Source organism: Suncus etruscus, chromosome 3 (assembly GCF_024139225.1).
Source record: "Suncus etruscus isolate mSunEtr1 chromosome 3, mSunEtr1.pri.cur, whole genome shotgun sequence".
NCBI classification, from domain to species: domain Eukaryota; kingdom Metazoa; phylum Chordata; class Mammalia; order Eulipotyphla; family Soricidae; genus Suncus; species Suncus etruscus.
In genome coordinates, this window is record NC_064850.1 from 10,110,929 (window position 1) to 10,136,723 (window position 25,795).

At 34.7% G+C, this 25,795-nt stretch overlaps 1 protein-coding gene across 2 annotated transcripts in view; it reads left to right on the forward strand.

Moving 5' to 3' along the window:
* FUT8 (fucosyltransferase 8) overlaps window positions 1–25,795 on the forward strand; it is a 186,938-nt gene that overhangs the window by 53,500 nt on the left and 107,643 nt on the right. The window contains exons 2-3 of one of the 2 annotated variants that reach the window (XM_049770382.1): window positions 44–471; window positions 13,218–13,253. In XM_049770382.1, the coding sequence (XP_049626339.1) occupies window positions 269–471; window positions 13,218–13,253 (239 nt within the window). In that variant the 5' untranslated portion in view covers window positions 44–268. The remainder of the gene's footprint in view (window positions 1–43; window positions 472–13,217; window positions 13,254–25,795) is intronic. The other variant, XM_049770383.1, reaches the window with a different exon arrangement.

The window sequence follows — 25,795 nt, forward strand, 5'->3', positions numbered from 1 at the left end:
CATAATAGAAATAATTTAAATGTATTTCTCACTCTTCCCACAGCATAGAGAGTCCATGAAGCTCAAGACAATTAAACTTCCTACTCATTCCACCAGGAAGACTTTGAAAGATTCGTCAGAGGACTACCTGCAAGAATAATCTATCTGAAGCATCATGTGTTGAAAACAACTGAACGCTATTACTTTTGCACTAGAAAGAAACAGAGTCGCCATGTTTTCAATTTTTTAAAACTTGAATAAACCAGGGGAGTGAGTTGAAAATCTGAAAATGCGGCCATGGACTGGTTCCTGGCGTTGGATTATGCTCATTCTTTTTGCCTGGGGGACCTTATTATTTTATATAGGTGGTCATTTGGTACGAGATAATGACCATCCTGATCACTCCAGCCGAGAACTTTCCAAGATTCTGGCAAAACTTGAACGCTTAAAACAGCAAAATGAAGACCTGAGAAGAATGGCAGAATCTCTCCGGTAGGTCCTACAGACTGAAGAATGTGAAGTAAAATACTTTCATTTTTTAGGACATTATTCTTCTATGTAAAAAATACAGCTATCTACTTTTCTTGCAAAAATTTAAAGTATCTTGACAATTTTTTTTACCATTGAACTCTAACAGAATCTCTCCTTATTGGCAATCTTACTTGTGGCTCTTTTATCATAGGCAAATGATGACATTTTATGTTATCTATTCCATTTGCAATTATCAATATTTTGATAAATTTTGTTATCTTAATTTTACATTTTATGATTAATAGTGTTATTCTAATTTCCCATTCATATATCTTATTTGATGAAATGGTTATTCACATTGGTTTCCTACGTTTAAAAAGTTTTTTTCTTACTGAATTATTTAAAAAAATTGATTTTTAATGTTTCATAAATTGTGAGACCAGAGCAGTAGTAGAGCAAGTAGGGTGTTGTCTCTCATGCTGCCAACACAAGCTGTGCAGAGGCCACATATGGCTGCCTAAACTCCATCAGGGGTGATATCTGAGTGCAGAACTTAAAAGGTCTGACCACTGCTGGGTGTGACCAAAAATCTTAAAATAATTACAAATAAATAGACATACTCACATTTGACAAAAAATAGTGATTTAGAACAGAAAATGTTTGTTTCCTCTTTGTCATTCAAGTTGGGTTGCCTCAATTTTACTCTTTTGTGGGTTTGAGCTGGAGTCAGTCTTGTGGCTAACTTGTGTTGGTTGGGCATTCTAGATGACTGTGGGCACATGTTGGTCACTAGTTGATCTTGTGAACTGATTTCTTCCCATATGATTCCAGAAGAATAGATCAGATTTCTTATCAAGTATTTTTGAGACATTACTGTGACAGGAGCAAAAACTACAAATCCTTTTGAGTCCAACCAATTGAAGTCACACAGCGTTGCTTCTGACTCATTCACTTAAGTCTAACCAGGTTAAAAAGATACTCTTATGTAATGGAGGGAGAAATAATAAAAGAAAAAAAACGGAAGTCATAATTACCTCACTGTTTTTATCCTCAGAGGCAATAATGAGAAGAGTAGATTAGATCACATCACTGTTGCCCTCAATAGCCAGAATTTACTTGATAGATTAAGTAGAGTACAGTAGTTAGCTTGCAGCAGAGGAATAATGTAGTGAAAATGGTTGAGGAAGATTTAGATTATTATTTGAATTTGAGCTATGTGCTAGTCTGTAGTGCAATAAACCTGGAAACAATATTAATATAGACATGTGATAATGCTTACCAATTCAATTAACGATCCAGTCTGTTTACTTTGGTACCAAAGTACATTGCTTTCTTCATTCTTTGTTATCCCCGATATCTTTTACTTACTTGTTACTTATCAGCACTTTATACATGCATGTTTTAGACTTTCTTTGGCTGGAAATGAAATGTCTAGATGAAATTTGTCAGTGTTTTATTTTGGACATTTTCTTTACTTTTTTGGGGGAGGGAGGTTTAAGCCACATTTAGCAGCACCCAGACTCTCCACTCAGAAATCATTCCTGGTTAAGTTCAGTAGGCCATATGGGATGCCAGGGATCAAACCCATATCAGCCACATGCAAGGCAAATGCCCCACCCACTGTGCTATTTCTCCAGCCCCATATTTTGTACATTTTTTATGTTAAAAAGTCATCTTTGGCGTTTTGGTTTTATTTTTCTGTAGTTTCATTCTATTATCTGGAGTGGTCTTCTTAATATTGGTATTCATTTTATTTTTATTGTCATGTGATCCATACAAGGCAGTAGTGGTCAAACTTCATAGTGCTTGGATCCAGGGGTGTTGAGGTGTCACCAGAGTCACATCTATCATGGTTGGGGGATTGAAGAGGGGGATGGAGCCCAGAATTTCACACATATATATTATGTGCTCTGACAATTGAGTCACATTCTCTGGCTTCCTTTCATTATATTTTAAATATGTCAGAATTCTATTAGTGGGACCATCTGAATTGGCAATCTATGGTAGGGTGAAGAAGCAAATAAGACCTGTTAAAGGATTTTCAGTTCTGAATTTCACCTTTCAATAGAAATTTGGACATTTAGATTGTTTAAAAAAATTTTTGTTTTTATAAATTCTGGGAGTTTTGTTGCTCAGGTATGTTTTTCAAGGGATGTGTTCATGTTGTTATAATTCCAAATATATTAACATAAGGTTGTTGGTTATATCTTTCAAATTCTCTTTTTCATACTTGCTGTATATGTGATGATGTTTCCTTTCATTTTTGTGATTGTATTTTATTCTTTATCTTGTTAAGAGCTTATCCCTTTCTTTGGAGCCAACATTTTGAGCTTTCCCCTCATTTTGTATGGTTTTTTTTTATTTTATAGATTTCTATTCCTATTCTTCGTTTGATTAAATTTTTTTTCTGGCACAATTTTTGGATGTTTACTGTTCTTTAAAAGTGTTTTTTTTTAATAAAATCTTTTTCTTTTCAAGAAAAACTTTTTCTGTTGATTTGAAATCTTCTTTTAAAAATATATGCCTAGGAGCCGGAGAGATAGCATAGTGATAGGATGTTTGTCTTGCACATGACAGACCCAGGGCGGACTTGGGTTTGATTTCCAGCATCCTATATGGTCCCCTGAGCCAGGGGTGATATCTGATCGCAGAGCTGGGAGTAACCCCTGAGCGTCACCGTGTGTTGCCCCCCCCCATATATGTCTGTCTGTCTGTCTGTCTGTATGTCTGTCTGTCTGTCTGTCTGTCTGTCTGTCTGTCTGTCTGTCTGTCTGTCTATCTATCTATCTATCTATCTATCTATCTATCTATCTATCTATCTATCTATCTATCTATCTATCTATCTACGTGGCTAGAAAACTTTAACTGTTTTGCTAAGCAGTTTTAACTTTTTTGATTACTTTTCTTTGAGCCACAGATTTTGAGGATTATATTGCTTAATTTCTAAATGGTGTTTTTCTACTGGACTCTTTGTTTTGTTTTTGGGTCACACCAGCAGTGCTAGGGATTACTTCTGTCTCTGTACTCAGAAATTGCTCCTGGCATCGGCTCTGTTTTTGATTTCACCGACCAAGATTTTCAGCCCGTTTATTGCAGCTTGAAGTTTTCTTATTTCTACTCTCAGATCCTCTTGATTCTTATTTGTGGCACGTTCAGTTCATTCCTTGCTTTGAGTCTGTGAACATCCTCCATGTTTCTTCTCTACAGTCCTTATCTGAGAGGCTAAATAGGTGGTTGCTACTTTTTGAGTCATCGAAGCTACCATCTTTGTTCTTTATGTATGGTGGGAACCTGCATTGTTTTCTCATTTTTGCGGTTGTAGTGTTCTTTTTTTACACCCTGTGCTGGTGTTCCTTGACTAGGAGAAGCGCACTACCACAGAGCAAATGGAGCTATGTGCTCAATAATTACTCCTGGCAGTTCTCAGGGGGGGTCATATGGAGTGCCAGGGATTGAATGTGGGTTGGCTATATGCAAGGCAAGTGCTCTACATGCTTGTGTACTCTAGCCCCTTTTAAGCTTTTTAAAAATTAATGAGAAAGAGGAAATAACCTCTTTTAGCCTATTTTCTTTCATTTGTCTTTTTTTAATTTTCTAAATTGTAAACAGTGCTTTTTATTTTTTTTAAACATAATGCGTTTGATGAGTGTAAATTGAGGATTTTATTTTCTGGTATTGATTCCTTTTTTTATGGTATTGATTCTTATTGACATTATTAAATGCCTTTGTTTTTCTTTAGTATTACTTTTTGTAGGGCTATAATGTCAACTTTATTTGGCATTAATAGTGCTGTACCAGCTTTCTTTTAGATAGTATTTTTCAGTAAAAAATTTTAACCTCAATTTTATTTTTAAATATTAAGTTAATAATCTAGTATAAAACAAAAAGAAATTTACAGGGATCCTGTCTTGATCCTTGGCACCATGTATGGTCTCTTGAGCATCATCAAAGGTTTCTCCTGAGCACAGAACCAGGTATAACCCCTAAATACAGAAGGGTGTGGCTTTCAAATAAATGTCTGCTTCATATGTCTGAGGCCTTTGCCATAATCCTTGATACACCTAAACTGATAATTTAAGAAGTCACATAATTTCTGGACTTAATTCTATTTTTCCCCATTGAACTAATTTTTCAATCCTTATTTCTTCTTTGTTGCTATAGTTTTTATATTACTATTTTACATTTTACTTATAATAGGCTTCTAGTTACACATTTATTTTAGTGTTATACTCAATTTTTAAGTTTTTATTAAACAGGTTTTAAATAATTTTTTCATTTCTATAGCAATGCAAGAATTTTATCTCTTAAACTTTTAGCTCCTTACCTCAGTACACATTTAGTATTTTTATTATTGTGTACTTTAACCCACTTACATTTTAGGCTGCACATTATGCTGTTAAAATTTTGAATTAAATTATTATGTATCTTCATCATTGACTATGTGTTCTTTCTAATTTATTCCTTCCTGAAGTCTCATTCTTTTTTTAAATAATTTTCTGCAAACTGAAGGATATCCTTCAGTATTTTTGTAATGAAGGTTTGATGTCAATAGAATTTTCTTTTTTTGAAAATATCGTTTTGTTTTGTTTTGTTTTTGGGTGTCATCCAGTAGTGCTTAGGGGTTACTCCTCGCTCTGCACTCAGAAATTGCTTCTGACAGTGTTGGGGGATCATATGGGATGCTGGTATTCGAACTGCCATCTGTTCTGAATTTGCCGCGTGCAAGCTACCACTGTGCTCTCTCTCCTGCCCCCTGAAAATAACTTTTTAGAATTATTTTTTTGCAGCAATTTACTGGAGAGTAGAATTGAGTTCAGCAGTAGTTAAAATATAAGTTTAGTGTTATTTCACTATTTCTGTGGTCCTCAGAGTTAACTGTTCAAAAGTCAAAGTTTTTAATGAAATGTGTCTATTTCTTTGATTACTTTTTGATTTCAATTTTTGATGTACAGTTGATGAAATGTTTGTTTCTATCTAGCTTGAAATACACTAATTTCTTCTGGTAGTAGATATTATCAATTTTTCAAAATACTCAGCAATTATCTCTTTACTGCATCTGAACCACTTTTTATCTCCTAAAACTTCAAATTACATGTAATAGTAGACTTCCTTCTGTTTCTAACATGAGTTTTACATATCTTTTATTCTGTAGCTTATTTTAAATTCATTTTTGTATACTTCTTTTTGAACTATATTTAACTTATACTCTACAGAATTCATTATGCTAAAAATATTAAAATAATTTTTTATTACAAAGTATAACTTGTTTTGTATATTTTAAATATTTCTATTCTTTTTTATGCATCTTGTCATGTGTCTTATAATTTTTTGTAGTTATAACTATGTATTTTCTGCTAATAACTAGGTTATATATAGATAATCAATTTCTTTTAATTACTGATCATAGTTTTACCTTTTTACATGCATGCATAGTAAACTCTTTTACATTAGCTATTCTGGGTAAGGAGGCTATAGAGAGTTCTCTTTATTTGGTATATATTGTCTTTGGTCTTAATTTTCACAATCCAGTGCAATCAGGGAATGGACATATTTACATTCGTAATTTTAGTAAAATTAGCATACTCCTATTTTTTCCTGTTCTTTGGGCATAATTCTTCCATAAATTTTATTGAAAACATTTTTCTTTTTTTTGGTTTTTGGGCCACACCCGTTTGACGCTCAGGGGTTACTCCTGGCTATGCACTCAGAAATCGCCCCTGGCTTGGGGGGACCATATGGGACACCGGGGGATCGAACCGCGGTCCGTCCTACGCTAACGCTTGCAAGGCAGACACCTTACCTCTAGCGCCACCTTCCCGGCCCAGAGAACATTTTTCTTTTAAGATTTGAAATTGTCTAGGAAAGTTAGTCTCCCTTTACTTTTAGTTTAGTTTAGTTTTGTTTTTAGTGATATTAAAGTGTGTTCCAGCATCTCATGCATATACTCTGCTAATGAGCTACATCACCTGGCCCTGCTTTTGGGTGTTTTAAGCTTTATTCTTTGACTTTCTGCTCCATGTTGCATCTAATTTTGGCAATTCTAAGGAAAATACTAGCTGTGAGTTTAAAGTAAGCAGAATTTTATCACATAATATTATAAGACTATGAGAAATTTCAGTGTTTCAATATTCCTCTTACGCATCCCTTGGAACCTCAACATTTATAAAATATAACAGAAAATGTATATATTTATTTTTTCTATAGTTTCCAGATTTTCATACCAACATTTTAAAAAATTAATTTATTTAAAGAAAATGTACTACATAGTTGATATAACTGATCATAATACCTTTGTTTCTGGATGACAGAAAGCAAAGTTATTAAAAATGGAAAAGCTAAAAATTACATAAAATAATAATATAGTAAAAAGAAAGAAAAGTTCATTAGCAAGTATATTTGTGAAAATTATTGTATTTCCAATAAAGCTATTATTACAATAGCAGAGAGTTTAGTAAGCCCCCCCCCATTTAACCTAGGAGATACATTAAATACAATACATAAATAAAATACACTAAAAAAGATGTGTGTATTGGGGGGGACACAATTGTTTGCGTAGGCATAACAAAATATGGGAGAAATGGGAAGGAAAACCTTTGGCCTATAAACGGAGACCTTACCCATGAAGTATTTTGGCATAAGACCAACTCCAGGTTCTAGGTATACTAGGTTGTCCAACCCCATAGTCATTTTCGATGGTCCTCGTAAGAGATCTTCACCATCACAGTTGTTGCTGTCAGGTTTCTGTAGTTAAAGGTCCTGCTTTCTGTACAGATCCTGTACAGATTGAAGTATGGGTGATGTGTAGCATCTTCTGGTTTTATCTTACCCTTAGGTACCAATGCAGTGAATTCAGTCATAAAAAGCTGTTACAAGTCATCAGGGTGTCTTAAGGACACTCTTGGAGTAAGTCAGTACCATGGCAGTAGTAGGGTCTTCCTTGGTAGCTTTTTATTTATTTATTTTTTTTAATTCCTAGTGATGGTGTAGAAAACTGTGGTGATTTCCACAGATGGTTTCCATGGTTCAGGGGTGAATGGTCAATGTCTGATCTACTGAAGTCTAAGCCAAGTCACTATGCCAAGTGTTCAGGGTGTAATGTACCACTGCAGTATAAAATTGGTGTGTTCTTATCTATTAGATAAGCATTTGTTTACATATGAAAACTTTTCCCATTTTAATGTGCCTATGCAGAGAGGAAAAATGCCACAAGGTATTACTGGTGTATGTGGGGGCCGAGGTAACAAGCCCAACAATCCCCTTAACCTATTTCTGACACGAGCTCTAAACAGAGGTTTATCTACTAGAATTCCGTACTAAACAGATCCCGAGGATGGAGAAAAATTGCTGCTACATAAGAAGATATTCAATTAAGGTTATGCCTATTAAAGGAATACATCTAAAGAAATATTCAAAGGGGATGTATGTGTCCCCTTTAAGTCTTGAAGTAGTCCGGGGAAGAGTAAAGTCTGCAGTGCAGCTTACACCTGTGGAGTCTAAGGAAAAATCACTTATCAGGAAATGTTCTCAAGCTGGGGAATTCTGAGCAACCAAATCTGGTAGCAAGCAAAAGTCCATGATGAAGGGAGGAGGAGGTGAAGGGGCTGCTGAGATCAGATTAGTAGCAACAGTGTCGTTTCTTCTCAGGCTAAGAATCTATCTTTTCACTTTGGGAGCTGGTTGACGGCCAGAGTGGTGAGGATGTTCTGCTTGAGAGGAGTTAAGAACTGAGGGTAAAAGGCTTAAGTGGTGGAATAACATGTGGGCTAAAAAAAGGGCTTGTAAGGGGGTAAGCAAAATGGGGGAGGAGTTATATATGATGAGGGAGAACAACATATAACATAGACATCAGATCTATTATAGACGGACATTAGACTGACATTGGTGTGGTGAACACATACACTCATGTGCATACATTGGCAGACATAGAGGATCGATCCATGGGTTACATTTACAGACCTGACTGAGATGATACGGGACAGAACACTTAAAAAGGGAAAAAGAAGAACAAAACTAAAAAGAATATATAAAGCTGGCAAGTCTGATGTAAACGTTTTCCATTTGTAAGGCCAATCATGATTGGTGAGGGTGGACTTGACTGAAGAAAGGCTTCATGTATTAGGTTGTGTATAGAGCATTCTAAAAAACTACAAGACATGGTATTGAGCACTGTATAGGGAGTATACATTGTGAAATATTATCCAACGGGTCCTGAGCATCCCCTTTCCTTTCTCAGGAACAGTCCAAAATTATGAGCATTATTATGCGCCCGCACGGTTTGAAAGATGAGGACTGATGGGAAGGAAGGAAAGCTGTTTGGGAAGACTGCTTGGACAGCCCATTTCTGTTTGTGGGGAGGGGTTACTGACTAGTTCTCCCTTCCCACACACCCCTTTGGGACCTACCTATCTGCCCCTGATTGGCTGGAGTGGAGGGGCTGCTTCATTGCCCCATTGAAGGCCTTTGTCTGGAGACTTGTTGTCCACCCCGGGGAGGGCTTCCCTGTTCCCAGGTGAAAGAAGTTACAGTAATGGCTTCATACCAACTTTTTATGAGATATAAGAATATACCTAAAATTGATAGTGCCCCAAGATAACATAGTTATAGATTACTATTTCTGGAATTTTAATTTACTCTTACTCTTAGTTTATTCATGACTTTTAAGTGTTTATATTAGCATCTTGTTGTTGTTGTTGTTGTTGTTGGTGGTGGTGGTGGTGGTGGTGGTGGTGTGTGTGTGTGTGTGAGAGAGAGAGAGAGAGAGATTGTTATGACAGCAATAATAGCATTGAAAAATGGTCAGAGTTCTTTTTTTAATATATAAATATATATGTTGATCTATATATATATATATATTGATGCTATGAAGAGATTCTCACTGGTTTCTGTATCTAAATCTCTGGAGCATTTCTAGCTCTTGCCTTTTTAAAAACCTTTTAAAAATATTTAAGTTTTTCTTTGATTTATGGTTTTGTTTTATTTGCGGGCTACATCCAGCAGTGCTCTAGGGCTATTTCTGGTATATTGTTAGTCAAGGAAATGAGTTCATATGTGGCAGTGTATGGGGTCAGCTCAATATTTAGGATGGAACTTGGACCTTCTGAATATAAAGCTTATGCTCTTAGTCTTTTGAGCTATCTCCCTGGCCCCTTTGATAAGCTTATAACCTTCTCTTCCTTCTACCTCCAGTTGGGTAGTGAGGTAGGTTGGAAATTTGTGTGAACTGTTGGTATAATTTCTGTCTCATTAACTGCCTGACAAAGTGCACCTCTACAAGAAAGAGATTAAGATGAAATATTACAGATTGTGTCTACTGGTAGTAGTTTGTAGAAAGTTGGAAAGTAAGTCTTAGAATTCAGGGGTGTGGTGAGGCCAGGGTTAAAAGAGAAGGATAAGATAATCCTTTAGTAAGAATTCACAGTTAGAAAATGTATTGCACATGTAAAAATTTCTTCTTTCATGTCAAATGTCAGATACATTTGGAGATGAAGACTTATGTAGAATGAACGTACATGTATTTGCTTGTATGTTTATAATTCATTGTTTCACAAAGGCAGTGATACTATCCCTGGAGGTAGTACTGGAATGAGTCCAGAGGCCTTGGGAACAATAGGGGAGCACTTTCTTTTGAGTAAATAAGGTAGACATCCTTGCTTGTGCTGAGTATTTTTTGTTATTCTATAAAGGGCCAAAGAAATTTCAGAAATTGGTTCTTATAAAATTCAGCAAAAATCAAACATGGTAGGAAATTTTATTTTTTAGCTATCACATCTCTTTCATGGATACGACAGCTGATATTGTGGCAGACAAACTTAAGTCACATTTTTTTTTCACTCTGTCATCATTACTTCTATGGAGATAAAATATTAGTATGAAATTAGCACATTGAAAATGGGTAGCATCTGCTTTTACTCTTAGCATCTTGATTTTTCTTATTTTGCTGTTTTGGGGCTGTCCTCTGCAGACCTTGAGTTGTCTCATTCAGTGCTGGGGTCATTTCTAGTAGTGCTTTGCTGGGACCAAGGCAGTTAAGATCGGACCTTGGCTTCATGCTTGCGAAGCATGTAATCAGCCCATTAAGTTATTGTTTTAGTCCTATAGTGGCAGCAGCATTGAAAGTAGTAGTAGTACAGTAAAACAATAACAGAATTTTTTTGTTTTGTTTTGTTTTGTTTTTGTTTTTTGGCCACACCCAGTGACACTCAGGGATTACTCCTGGGTTATGTGCTCAGAAATTGCTCCTGGTTTGGGGCACTATACGGGAGGCCAGGGGATCAAACTGTAGTTCGTCCTAGGTCAGCCGCATCCAAGGTAAACGCTCTACTGCTGTGCAACCTCTCTGGTCCCTAGAAATGCAGTTATCTATCTATCTATCTATCTATCTATCTATCTATCTATCTATCTATCTATCTATCTATCTATCTATCTATCTATCTATCATCTATCTATCTATCTAAGATCTTGTACAAAGCACTTAAATATACTGAGTTATTCAGGGGAATATCAGAAATGGAACTGGGGTCAGCTACATAAAAAGCATATGCTTTAGTCCTCATAGTATTTCTTCTACCCAATATACTAAATTTGACATGCATGCTTATAACAATCATGAGGTAAAAATATGTGAGACAAGAATATATACATATAAAATCACTTCTTTAGCTAGAGACTTTAACAACTCAGCAATCAAGCAAAAATCAATTTAGTAAGTTTGTATTGATCTGAATATCACCTGAACATATTAAGAAAATACCATTTTACTATTATAATTCACATTTATAAAATATTATATCCAGCAGTAGTAGAAAATATCCCTTACTGAAACATCTCCAATCCTTATGTATGCTGAATAATTTGAGTGGATATGTTTTAAGTTCTTCAGAGGGTTGTCTTTCATAACAGTGAAAGCTGCTGTATATTGAGTTGAGGCAGGAGGGAGGATTAGTCTCTAGAAACATCTTACCTTTAGGATTCATTCTGAGGAAAATATTGATTTCTTCTCAATCTCTGTTTACTCTCTACTTTCATCAAAGATGATTCAAGGGTTTGAATGTTGCTGAACGTTAAAGTACATGCCTTGTCTGTATGAAACCCTGGGTTCCTGATGTGGCAACAAAATAGACCAGTAAAGCCAACTATGTTGATTAAAGGATATGACTATGCATTTTTTTGACTTAGAATTACTTTCCTCATTCACATTAATAAATTCATATGAAATGTCAAAATCATCACCAAGCAGGAAAAAATTAAAGTAAATTAACTGTTAGTACTTGGAAAGTAGCTCATGTGTAATATTTCTTGAGCTAGTTATGTGATTCTGAAGAGCAAATACAATCTAGAATTTTTTATATTTTGTAATTTATAAGTAAACAGTATTATAAATTAGTAGGAAATAGCAAAGCTCAGTGAAAAGTTCTGTGGAGTAAAAAGTAGTGAATCAAGTTTATAGCTTAGAACAAATTAAATAACAAATTCATCTGATTAAACTAACTACTCTGTTAAACTTGTGTTTAGTTATCTCTTGCTATGTAAAATACAAATTATTAGTATAAAACAACATGAATTAAATATCTTTAATCTGCACAGTTTGGGGGCTTCACCCTAGGATTCAGAAGGTGTTGGATAGGTCTGTGGTTTCATCTTTGAATTATTGGGAAAAGTTAACAAAATCACATGATTATTAACAAAATTGAATTGAGGATCATAGTTTCTTGTTGCCTGCTCCAGACTGCCCCAATCCTACCTCTGTAAAGTGGCTCATAGAATAATAGTTTATGGGAGTAAGGGTGAAGACTGGAGAGATAGTATAGTGGGTGGGGCAAATGCCTTGCATGCAGCTGACCTGGATTTGATCCCATATTCCATATGGTCCCCAGAACACCACTAGAGGTGACCTCTGGGTGCAGAGCTAGGTGTTAACACCTGCGTACCACTGGGTGTTTTCCAAAAACAAAACAAAAAAATGATTTGCTCTAGACCACATGGTTATTCAGTGCTAAAAACTATTTAAGAAATTTACTCTAGGTAGTGTAATAGTGAAATTATTATACTTTATAAAAAACTAAGTTACTCGAAAGTTTTAAATGTTGCTTGTGTGCTTTTTAAAAGTTGTATTGTGAAGGTTTGAGGTATTTTACAAGAAGAATACTGAATTAGAGATTTTCACTACTGTTTCAGATGAACATTTTTATTAGTCAATTTCTTATAATTTGAATATAAAGATTGAGAAATAAATAAAGTTCATATTTGAAATATACTTTTAGGAGGAATAATAGACATAACTTGAAGGTGGAATTGTCTAAACCATCTTCATTTAATAGATATTTTAAGATTAATATGTTCTTTTTTTCACTTCCCAATCCCCTTAAATATATTCTTTCTATGAATGATGTTTTTTTTCTGAATTCTAAAGGCTGTTATTCTTTAATATGTAGTGTTTAATATAAAATATATTGCTTGGCAGAGATATTTTATACAAAGTTACTTCTTTTTTCCTCTTTTCTCTCACTTTTTTATCACTTTTTTATTTTCTGTAATATTCCATGAGTACATATGAATGATTATGCTCAAGGCTACAATTTGGAGGTAGCAAAAAGTTAACCATTGTTTTAAAGTCTTTTTTTGTCTTTAGACTATCATAGTCCCTTCCTAATTTTCCATCAGACTATGTGGGAATAATTAAATATGTCTAGAGCAAGGTGATAAGACTGATTTTAAATTACTGGACTCAGTAATTAAAAGTTGTTGTTTTTTCCTTCTCTTTCTTTTAGTGCCAGGGATCGAGCCCAGGATATCACACATGCAAGGCAAGTGCTTTACCACTTAGCCACAGTCTTTAAGTTATTTTGAACTTGCCTTTAAACTTATTTTTCTATATATTATTCTTGTAATTTTATGTGTATATGTTTAGTCTCTTGTATATGGTCATTGATTTTAAAGTTGATTATCACTGTTCACTTGGAAGTAGACTTTTCTTTTTTTTTAATTCTTTATTTTTTCGAAGTAGATTTTTTTCTGAGAATACCACTCTGCTTTCTGAAAGTAATTAAAAATATACATTGGGATTAGTCAGTAGCTGAACACAAGCAAATATTATAGCTTTATATTAATAACCAAAAACAGTTAAAATGAATTAAATATAGATACTTTGGTAGCAGTTAGTCTTATAGCAGCTCATTATGGTAGGTGGTTGGTTTTATTTTCTCTACTTTTGATACGTGATTTATCCCACTAATTATAATTTGCCACACTATGGCATACCATGACTGGAAAAATAAACCCGGCCCTCCCTTGTGATTTGATTTATTTTAAAATTGGTTTTTATGTTTTTATATGGTTGGAGGAACAAATTGAAAGGGAAATATGCAAGAGGTGATTTTTAGCCAGAAAATATAAACTGTGTACTGTTTGGCTTTTTATATAAGTTTTTAGACCAAAAATTTTTGTAAACCAGAGAAAGTCCTTATAGTTAGCCCTTGTCTCTTGTAATCTTTGACATGTTACATATGAGCATAGAGATACTCTGAAAGCAAATCAATCTCGTTATTAGCACTATTCTTAACATGCTTGCTGATTTTATTTTAAATCTTTGTAAATTTACTTTAACTCTCTGATTTCAATTTATATTTTTGTGTCTGACTGTTGTGTATTTTCTGTCTTCCTCCTTGAGGCAGATTGTATTTAGAGCTAAATTTTTTTTTTGGGGGGGGGCCACACCTGGCGGTGCTCAGGGGTTACTCCTGGCTGTCTGCTCAGAAATAGCTCCTGGCAGGCACAGGGGACCATATTGGACACCGGGATTCGAATCAACCATCTTAGGTCCTGGATCGGCTGCTTGCAAGGCAAACACCACTGTGCTCTCTCTCCGGCCCTAGAGCTGAAACTTTTTTTAAGGGGCACTTACTTTTTGTTTTGTTTCTTTTTTGGTCACACCATAGTGTCTTATTGCTCATTCCTGATTCTCTCTGTTCTGGGATCACTCTTGACAGTAGTCAGGGACTGTATACTGTGTTCTGATCCTCAGTTTTTTTCAATTATAAAATAATGGAGTAATTATTTTCTACTTTGCGTTGTCAGTAAATGATAGTTTCAAAATTATCTTAAAAATACCTATGTATTAGTAGTTTGTCAATATATAGTAGATTGTTAATCATAGTGGATATTTAAGAAGTGCATGAAATTGTAATTTCCTAGAACTAAGAAAACTAATTTTCAGATTTTTCTACAAGGAGGGAGAGAATTGTCATTTGTAACACAAAAAAATTCAGGTTTACCTTTTCCTTAGTCATTGTATAGTCGTAAGAAAATGATTTTATTTCGGTGGTACTAGAATGTTAAGCAGTAGAGAAATTTCTTGGGTAGATGATACAAATAGCTTTATTTCTATGTATTTATATAACAAAATAGTTAAAATAATGTGTGAAGTTAAAATTGGTACACGGAAACGTGCTTTTTCCGTATAAGTTAATTCTCATGAGTGGCTTAATGATTTTTAGCTGATTGTTTTCAGATATGGATATTGTACTAGCATCATAAGCTTTATTTAAATTATAGAAATTTTTATACTGTATTCTTTTATCTTTGTTAAAATAATAATGGCTTCAAGCACTCATTGATAATTAAAGATAATAACCGCAGGGCATATGGCCATAGTACATAGTTATCAGTCACATTTAGTGCTACTTGGATCTGGAGATGGTGCTTAACCTGTTAACAGTTGGTTAAGAAAAGTTTTTCCTTGGGGATTTAGGTGAAATTTTATTTCTCAGAATATTTTTGTTTGTTTTTAATATTTATTGACATTTTAAAATTTACTTAGATAAAATCATGAAATATTGTGGTTGTTGGATGGATTGTATTCTACACAAAGCTGCCTTAAGAAGAATAAATAAAAAAGAAATATTAACCAGTGAATTATATGGGTAGAAGTAATAATAAAATGAAATCGCGCAGTTTTTCTTGTTTTTATTAGTTCAGATAAATCAATTTGATTTTTATCTTATTCTTTGTTCTTTTGAAATGGAAATGTGTTGCTTGGCAAAGATTTCATATCAGGAATATGTAAATTTCTCACGAGGGTTAGAAACTAAGGAATGCTTAATAAGTAGAGAATGCTCTACTGCAAATAGAGACAAAACAGTATAGTTTAATGTTACTTATTTATATCAATTTGCACTTCAAAAGTACCTCTCACAACATGATTTGTAAAGAAGCTAACTGATTTAATCATGGTGATAGAAGAAAAATCTTCCACAAAGTGATAATGTAAATACCACAGTACATTTCAGCTACATTTAAAAAAAAACAATCAAGTTCATCTTATTTAAAGTGTTATAACAATATAATTTGATAACCTGAAAATATACTATTAAATTATTACAGTAGTTCTGGTAATTATGTTAATCAGAGGTTCCCTGTACCAAAATAATAAAGGATTATTTGAATATGACATATATAAGTTAGATACAACTGCATAAGTTTATAGATTGTTTAATATCTATTACATTTAACTATAGTAATAGTGTAGAATCTGTACAAATGGATAAAATGGTTTATTTAGCAGAAGTTTTTTAAAAAGTAAATTTCTTTATTTTAAACACTGTGTTTTAGAGAGTTGCTCGTTATAACATTATTTCTGACATTCAGTGTTTCAATACTAATCTACCACCATTCCTCCCACCATTAATGTTCTAGTTTTCCAGCCTGCCCCTAGTCATATACAAGCAATATTGCTTGGTACTACTAAATGGAAATGGAATTTTCAAATAAAACTTTATTAAAAGAAAATTTGTAAAAGTTATATTTTGCAATAGGGTCATTGTGAATTTGCAAAGCTACTTATTGCTATTTGAGCGTTTTATTCTTGTTTTTGTTGAGCTTATGTGACTGCAGTGATCATTTCACATCTACTTTGGTATATTGTCCTGGGAAGTTAGTATTAAAATTATGGAGGTAGAGTGGACAGGACTTTCCCCATCTTACTAAGCCTAAGGGGCCCCAGTGCGATTAGCAGCGAGGCTGGCACATTCATGACTTTTCAAGGCTTGGTTTGCCTCTCAGTGTGAGCTAATAAGCAGACATGTTTGGTTCTCAAAGTATTTTAAAATTAGTATTTGAAGTATTTTATATGGGTCGGAGTTTTATTTGGGTTTAAGTTCTCCATTTATTTGGTCAGACTTATTGGGAGCTGTTTGTTCATTAGAATACAAACGAGTATAATCAGCAAAACTTAACTCTTCAGGCGTTTAGAGTGCATGATTGATTATAAGTTGCCCACACAGTTGTTTGCATAAGATACTGTCTTAACTGACTTAATATTATTTATTTTTCTACCATAATTGTTTTTACCTAGGACCAATGATGACTTATTGAGAGAAGGTAGATAATTTGTATCTTTCCATTTAAGGTGACATGTACAAATATTTGTGTATTAGTAATCTAACCAAGATAACGTTAGTAAACCCTTAGTCTGGAATCCTTGAGAAGAAAAGAAAACTATTTCAAGTTATCTCATTATTAAATATGCTTCAGATTCCTAGCATGGTGGATAGTGTATCCCACTCCATAACACACATAGTGCTGCATACCATATACATGTACACACACACACACACACACACACACACAAAATGGTTGCAAACCAGTGAAGCTAGCTAATTTATTTGATGTTTTTTTGTTTTGTTTTTGGGCCACTAAAAGCTACTCAAGTCTTACTCTAGACTCTGTGCTAAGGAATCACTCCTGATGAGTTCAGGGTACCATCTGGGGTGCCAGGGATCAAATCTGGGTCAGCTGCATGCAAGTGCTTCTATCCACTGTACTGCCGTTCTGTCCCCTTGCTTATTTCTGATAGATATAAGCAATTTATAAAAAAAACAATCATGTATGTAATCAAGGTGTTTAAATAAAAAAATAAAAATTAAAAAAAAAAAAAAACCTGCACTGTAGAAAAAGCAATGTTAGTGATGTTAATAGTCCTGCCACCCCTTTGGGAGATTTTAATAAATTTAACATTAATTTATATATAAAAAAAAAAACTATAGGCTTTATAAGGAAAATAGACTTCTTACTCCATTATTTTGTCAATACTTAATATGTGATAATGAAAACCAGACTAGAATTGAATTCTGCTACACATGTAAAACATTACTAAGTAGATATAAAAACAATCAAATAGTTATCTGTAACTCCAATGAAGTCCAGCATTGATCACTCTTCTTTTAGGTCTGCAGTGCTTGGCTACCATATGTGGTCTAGGAAACCTGGGTTGTCTGCATACAAGCAAGTGCTTTACTTACTATTCTCTCTCTCTCTCTCTCTCTCTCTCTCTCTCTCTCTCTCTCTTTCTCTCTTTCTCTCCCTCCCTCCCTCCCTCCCTTCCTCCCTCTCTCTTTCCCCCTCCCTCTCTCTCACTCTCTTTCCCCCTCCTTCTCTCTCACTCTCTCCCCTTCCTTCTCTCTCTCACTCTCTCTCCCCCCTCTCTCTTTCTCTCTCCTTCTCTCTCTCCTCTCTCTGTCCTCTTTCTCTTCTCTCTTACCTTGATTCAATCTCTGACACCACATATGCTCATTGACAATTACCAAGAGTGATCCCTGAACACAAAGCCAGGAGTACACACCCAATACCCCAACAAAAAATGGTTGTTCACAAAGTGCTCTTCAACATTTCTATGTGCTTATCGTTTTTAGAAATACTGAATTGATCTTTTCAAGAAAATGGTAGTTTATGACTTTAGTAACAAACCAGCTAATAATGAATGAACTAACCTCTTTTTGATTAGAAATAAAGCTAAATGAAGAGCTTATTAGGACAGCCAGGCATAGATCAAAAACCAAGATTAAACAAGCAAATTCATTTGCTCTTCAGAAAAAAAAAAATATAGTACATTGCAGTATTATTCATTAAAGTAACCAGGCTATATTATAGATATCCTAAATATTATTTTTAGCTGAAGGGATGTTTCTTTTGTCCACCTTCTATATCACCTTCATAAGATGCATCATGTATAAGGTATGCATTTGACATCACAGTTTGCCAGTAAGAAAATTAGTCATGAAAGGGCAACTGATGTACTTATGCTAAATACTGTTTTAAGGTATTACGACTAGATGCAATATTAATATTAGAGACAATGCTGGGGTAGATACTTAGTAGAACATTGCTATGGAAACTATCTTAACCTGAGTTGGATAAGGGCATCATTGATTCAATATACTGTGGATTGTAATGTGAAAACTCGCCTATATTGTTATTGTAATGTATTTACATGTGTGCCATACTCCAAGCTTTAACTATTGTTTAAAAATAAAATGTTAATAATAGCAAAGGATGGGGCTGGAGAGATAGCATGTTAAGGCGTTTGCCTTTCATGCAGAAGGTCATCAATTCGAATCCTGGCGTCCCATATGGTCCCCCGAGCCTGCCAGGAGCGATTTCTGAGCACAGAGCCAGCAGTAACCCCTGAGCGAAGCCGGGTGTGACACCCCCCAAAAAAAAAAAAAAAACGAAAAACAAAAAAATAGCTAAGGACGATAGAATTTCTGATTTGCTTCATATCAAGTTAGTCTTTGAAAAACAGATAAAAAAGGTATGCTTAGGAGTTTATTAATTATATTTGCTTTGTTCACGTTGTCATCATCATCTTTATCTTACCTAAAAGTGTAATAGTAAACTCATTGAGCTAGTTATGTATTATTTGGAGCACTGATCCCCATTAGTTATTAAGCTAGTATATATTCATATGAATTGTATTTCCTGAATATACTTTGTTTTTTTTCTTTTTAATTTGTTATTATTTGGGGCCTACCCTCAGCAGTGCTCAGGAGTTATTTCTCTCTCCATACTCAGGAATCACTCCTGGCAGTGCTCAGGGAACATATAAGATGATGGGGAATCAAACCTACTGTACTCTTTCTCCAGCTCTTAGAATACACTGTTCTTTCCTACTGCTTTTCCATTTAGTCAAGCATTTCTTTCTGCTAAAAGAAAGAATTATCCAAAAACGCTTCCTTAATATTTCGGACAACTAATACATGGTTTTTCTTTGTCTCCTTAGATAAATCAGATATACTTTTCAGATCCACATTTTCAGTCTAGTTTAGTTGAGTCTCACTCACTAGGAGGGGGCAGTGGCTCAGTGGTAGAACATGTACAAAGTCTTAGGTTCGATTTCTGCCATCACCCCTAAAATCCACAAACTAAAGTCTAATATCAAATCACAACTGCTATTACATGCACTTTTATTTATAATTTGATTTTTCATCAGGTTGTGAACTCTTTGAGATTAGTTGCTATTTGATTTATGTTTATGCCTTTAAGTGCCTGGCATATATTTTTTGGCCTAGTCATTCATTTCCTCTTCCATTGGCAGTTAATCATTTCACTTTCTTATGCATTTTTCTAGAGATTTATCCTCCCTGTTCACAAAGAACATAACACACCAAATTTTCCTTACCTATCGTTTTATTTTTGACTGTATTTAGTAGTTAAGAGCTTCACTTAATTAATTTTGTCTTTATGAGTTCCTACTTTTTTCTTTGTAACTGCACAAAATAAAAAAAGGACATGTTTTGATTTGCATCTCCCTGATGATTAGTGATAAGCAGCATTTTCCCATGTGCCTTTTGGCCTCACAAAAATTAGAACAACCAGTGCTGGTGTGAATGCGGGGAGAAAGGGACTCTCATTCACTGCTAATGGAAATGCAGACTGATCCGACCTTTTTGGAAAATAATATGGACATTCCTCAGAAAACTAGAAATCGAGCTTCCATGTAATTCAGCAATACCACTCCTAGGGATATAATTCAGGAGCACAAAAACACAACACAGTAATGGCCTCTGTACTCCTATGTTCAGTGCAGCACTATTTATAATAGCCAGATCTAAAAACAAGCCAGGTGCCCAACAACTGTTGAGTGGCTAGAGAAACTGGTAACATTTCACAATGAAATACTATGCAGCCAAAAGGAAAAAAAATGAAGTCATGAAATTTGCTTATACATGGATGGACATGGAGAGTATCATGATGAGCGAAATGAGTAGAGGGAAAGGAATAGACATAGAATAAGCTCACTTATTTATTGGATATAAGAAAAAAAGAGATAGTATGGTAATAATGCCCAGAGACAATAGAGATAAAGGTCAGGAGGTCTAGCCCAGGTTAGAAAGCTCACTATAAAGAATGGTGAGTGAAGCTAGATTAGAGAAGGGTTTGCTGGGACAATGATAGTTGGAACTAATTGTTCTGGATAAGAATTTGGCACTGAAAGTAGAGAAACTAACAGGCAAGGCATCCCTCCAGTAGTGCAAACAACAGTGTCAAAAAGGAGAAAGGAGGATGGGAGGTGGAGGAAAGAGGGGGCGAGGAAGAGAGAGAAGCAAATACCTGCCAGAGAAATTGGAGACAGTGATGATGAGAAGTTTGTACTGGTGAAGTATGGTGTACATTCATTTTATGACTGAAACCCAACAATGAACAATTTTGTAACCATGGTGCTTAAATAAAGCAATTTAACAAAAGTTCATGTTGGCCACAAGTCATTGGACATTAAATCTATTAATACTTAAAATATTAAAATTTTAATTTTAATATTTTGAAGTTGAGCAAATTTTGAAGTTTGAGCTACACCTGGTGCTGCTCAGGGGTTACTCCTGGCTTTGCACTCAGATATCACTTCAGGCAGGCTTGAGGGACCACGTAGGATCCTGAAGTCTTAGAACCTAAGTCAGCCATGTGCAAGGCAAATGCCCTACTCACTTTGCCATCACTCCAGCCCCCAATTTTTTTTGGGGGGGGTTGGGAGGGCATACCTAGCTTTGCACTCAGGGATCACGCCTCACACAGCTTATGTGGGATCATATGGAAATGAAGGGATCGCCCCTCTGTGCTATTGTACCATCACTCCCAGCACTGTTAAAGAGCCCTTCCTTTCTCCATTGTATGGGTTTGACTACTCCGTTGGATAGTAAATGTTCATATTTCTGAACTTTTCATTGCATTGCTTTTTTTTTTTGCCTGCTATTGCTTGTTATCCATATTTGTTTATATTAGTATTGCTTTGTATTATAGTTTGAAATATGGAATGTGACAGCTTCATTTCTCTTTTCAGAATTGCTTTGGCTACCTAGAAGTTTGTGTTTGTGTTGTGTGATCATAGAAATTTTATAATTGTTATATTTCCTTGAGTGATATCATTGTTAGTTTGGTAGAAATTTTATTGAATCTGTGAATTACCTTAAATAGAATGATTATTTATAAATCATGATTATTCTTCCTGTTCATGAGCATGGGATGTTGTTCCATTTTGGGGGTATCTTTGTTTTAGTAATTTCTTAAATTTTTCAGGGCATATGTCTCCGAACTTCCTTTAGGTTTATTGCCAGCTATTTTATCTTTTATGGTGCAGTTATAAGTCAGATTGTTTATTTAAACACCCTTATCCTCTAGCTCATCATTTACATATGAAATGCAGCAAAAATTGGTAGAGCTATCTTCCCCAGTTATGCTCTCGATTGGGGGACATTCCTAGCCTATCTTGGCTGGCAGTGGTGCTAGTCCTGTGCTAAGGATATGTCCATGCAGTACTGCTTGTGCCCAACAATAATAGTGGATCATCAGGGCAATGCTTCAGGGGCAGTATGATGCCAGGAATTCAACAGATTAATGTATGTAATTTTAATCTACCACTTAACTCACTATTTTTAGTAATTTTTTGGTGGCCTTTAGGGTTTTCTATATCAAATAGTCACAAGGCAGGCATTCTAGGTACTGTGCTAGTTATTCTTCCACACTCTGTTGTGATCGTTTTAAACTCTTAGATTCATTCATCTTTTCTCTTTGAAAAACGTTTTAGGCTCTACTTGATATCTCCTTCAGAGACTTGAAACTCTCTCTAACCAAGTAAATGTGGCCTAATGTAGGCTTTTAGCTTTTCTATTCCGTTTTTGGGGGATTACTTCCTTTTGTTTTTCCAACTTTATTGAGATTTTGAGATATTAACTGACATATAAAATGTATAAATTTAAGTTGTACATGATTTGATACATATGTATTTTATGAAGTAATTACCATTAAAAGGTTGGTAAGTATACTCATCTCACATAATATCTGTTTATAATAAGAACATTTAGATGTTTATGTGTTACATACATATCTATTTATATGCGCATTTTTATTCATTCACAGATACTAGGCTGTTTCAATGTTGGGTATTGTGAATATTGCTGCAGTGAACATGAAGGTATAAGATTCTCCTTTGAGATACTAATACTTTCTGTAGAAAGAATTGGGGTTGCTGAATCAAATAGTGATTCTGTTTCTTGAGGAAACATACAATTTTTCATAAGGACTTTTCAATTTACATATTTACTAACAGTACAGAAAATTCCTTTTCTGTATCCTTGCCAGAACTTGTTTCTTATTTATTTGATAGTATTTACTTTAATGGAAGATATCTTTTTTTCATTTTTAGTTCCCTGATAATTAGTGAGATTGATGGAGTTTGATATACCTGTTGACTGTTTGCATGTTATCTTGTCTCTTCAGATCCTTTGCTGCTTTTGTAATTGAATTTTTGCCATTGAGTTGTATGGTTTCTTTATATGTTTTGGATATTATTATGAACGAATATGTTATTTAGAAGTCATTTCTTTTATATTTTTTGGTTCATGTGATTTCTTTTACCTTTTTCTTTCAGGGCTGGGGGAGGCTGCTAGCCATACCTGCCTCTGATTAAGTTTACTGCTGTCTCTTCAGTTCCAGTTTCAGTGGTGCTTAGTACATATACTCTGTAGTGCCAGTGAATAAATTAAGTATTATTGTATTTAGACAAACACTTAAAATTTTCTGAACTATCTCTCCTGCCTGATTTTTTTTTTTTTTTGGTTTTTGGCCACACCCAGTGATGCTCAGGGGTTATTCCTGGCTATGCACTCAGAAATTACTCCTGGCTTGGGGGACCATCTGGGACACCAGGGGATCTAACCACAGTTTGTCTTAGGTCAGCGTTGTGCAAGGCAGACACCCTATCACTGTGCCATTGCTCTGGTTCCATCCTGCCTGATATTTCTTACTTTTTTTTTTTAATTATATTTGTTGGGGCTGGAGCTAAACAAAAAAATTATAGTTGCTGACATAACATCTTCTAATACTGTTAATGTTTATTGAATATACAAAGTTTCTGATCTTATACAATGTCAGAAAATTTTCCAACTTTTTTTTGTTTACTTTTCATCTATCTCGTATTCCCACCCACACATTTTCACTTTGGTAAGTATTTTTTATTGTATATACAGAAGATCTTTTGTTTGATTATTCTATCAGGGGTCCTCAAACTTTTTAAACAGGGGGCCAGTTCACTGTCCCTCAGACCATTGGAGGGTCTGACTATAGTAAAAACAAAACTTATGAACGAATTCTTATGCACACTGCATATATCTTATTTTGCAATGAAGAAACAAAACAGATACAAATACAATATGTAGCCCACGGGCCATAGTTTGAGGACCACTGTTCTAAGTACTGATTTTTTTCTTTTGTTACATGTGCATTTGATGTCATGAGAACAACTTATTGCCCAGGCCTGTTTGAAGGAACTTTTTTTATTCCCCTAGTAATTTTATGGTGTCAGGTCTGGCAACTAAGTTTTTTATACATCTTGAGTTAAAAATTTTTATTTTATTTTATTTTTGGTTTTCGGGTCACACCCAGTGACACTCAGGGATTACACCTGGCTATGTGCTCAGAAATCACTCCTAGATTGGGGGGCCATATGGGGCACCAGGGATCAAACCAAGGGCCATTCTGGGTCAGTCCCATGCAAAGCAAATGCTCTACCGCTGTGCTATTTCTCCAGCTCCCATCTTGAGTTAATTTTTATGACTAGTATAGGTTTTCATTCTTGGTAAAGGTTTTATTCAGTTTCATTCTTTTGCATGTGGTTTTTCAATTTTTTCAGCCCTATTTATTAAATAATGGAGTTCTTGGTTCTCTTGTCAAATCTCTTCTTTTTCATCCATGTAATATGTCTGGTTTTATGTCACACCATATAATTTGGATTGCTGGATTTTTTAGATGGAATTTGGAATCAGCATATGTGATGCTTCCAGCTTTGTTCTTTCTAAATACTAATACTAATCTATAGAGTATTTGTGATTCCATACAAATCTTGGGATATTTTTTCATAATTCTGTGAAAAATGAATTATAATTTTGCTGATTCAGTTGTATTGAATTTCTGAATGGGTTGGATATAGATGCCTAGATGTAGTATATGAATAATATATGTTTATTTTACAGTTTTGTTTTGATCCAAGACAGCAGGATATATTTCTTTTGGGGGGGGGTCACACCCGCCAGTGCTCAGCAGTTAATCCCGGTTCTACACTCTTAAATTGCTCCTTGAAGGCTTGGGGGATCATATGGGATGCCGAGTATCAGACCACCATCTGTCCTGGGTCGGCCACATACAACCTCATTTAAAATGTATTTCTAATATTTTATTCTTAGTGAATTTGTAAATGGGATTGTTCTCTTGAGGTTTCTTTTTGGTAGATACATAAAATCAATTTAATTGTTAATTTTTTAATCTCTAGTTTTACTGAATTCCAAAACTTTTTGTTTTAATCTTCCAAGTTTTTATGGTTTTTATTTGGGGACGCCACACTTGGCAGCAAACTGACGGGTTACTCCTGGTTCTGCACTCAGAAATTACTCCTAGCAGGCTCTGGGGACCATATGAGATACCTAGTAGCATCGAACCTGGGTGAGCTTCATGCAAGGCAAATGACCTGCTCACCTTTCCACATTAAGAATAATGTTAACCGAGGGCTTGTCTTATATAACCTTACTTTTTTGAAATACAGTTCTCTTATGTTCGGTTGAAATTTTTTAACATAAAAGAGTGCTAAATTTTATGAAATGCTTTTTGGGGAGTCTGTTGTAGTGCTTTGTGTATTGAATCATCCTTTAGTTCTAGGCATGAATATTACTTCATCATGGAGTATGTCATTTTTATGTGATGTTAAATTCGGTTTGCTAGTATTTTGTTGACAATTTTTCATCTGAACTGGGCTATAGAGCAAAGGTTAGGGCAATAAGATGTGGGAAGTTAGTTGAGGATCGTGGGCATTGGGATGGTGAAAGGGAATCTTGAGACAATGGTGAAGGGAAATAGGAACTAATGTAGAGGGTTTGTGTTGATGTGATGTTTGCATAAAAACCTACCACTGATGTATTATTAAATCGTAAACCCCAGTGGCTAAAATGTAATTTAAAAATAAAACACGGGGCTAAAAGATATTTGCTAAAGTCATAGAAAAACAAAATGAGAAATAGGTAAAGTTTATAAG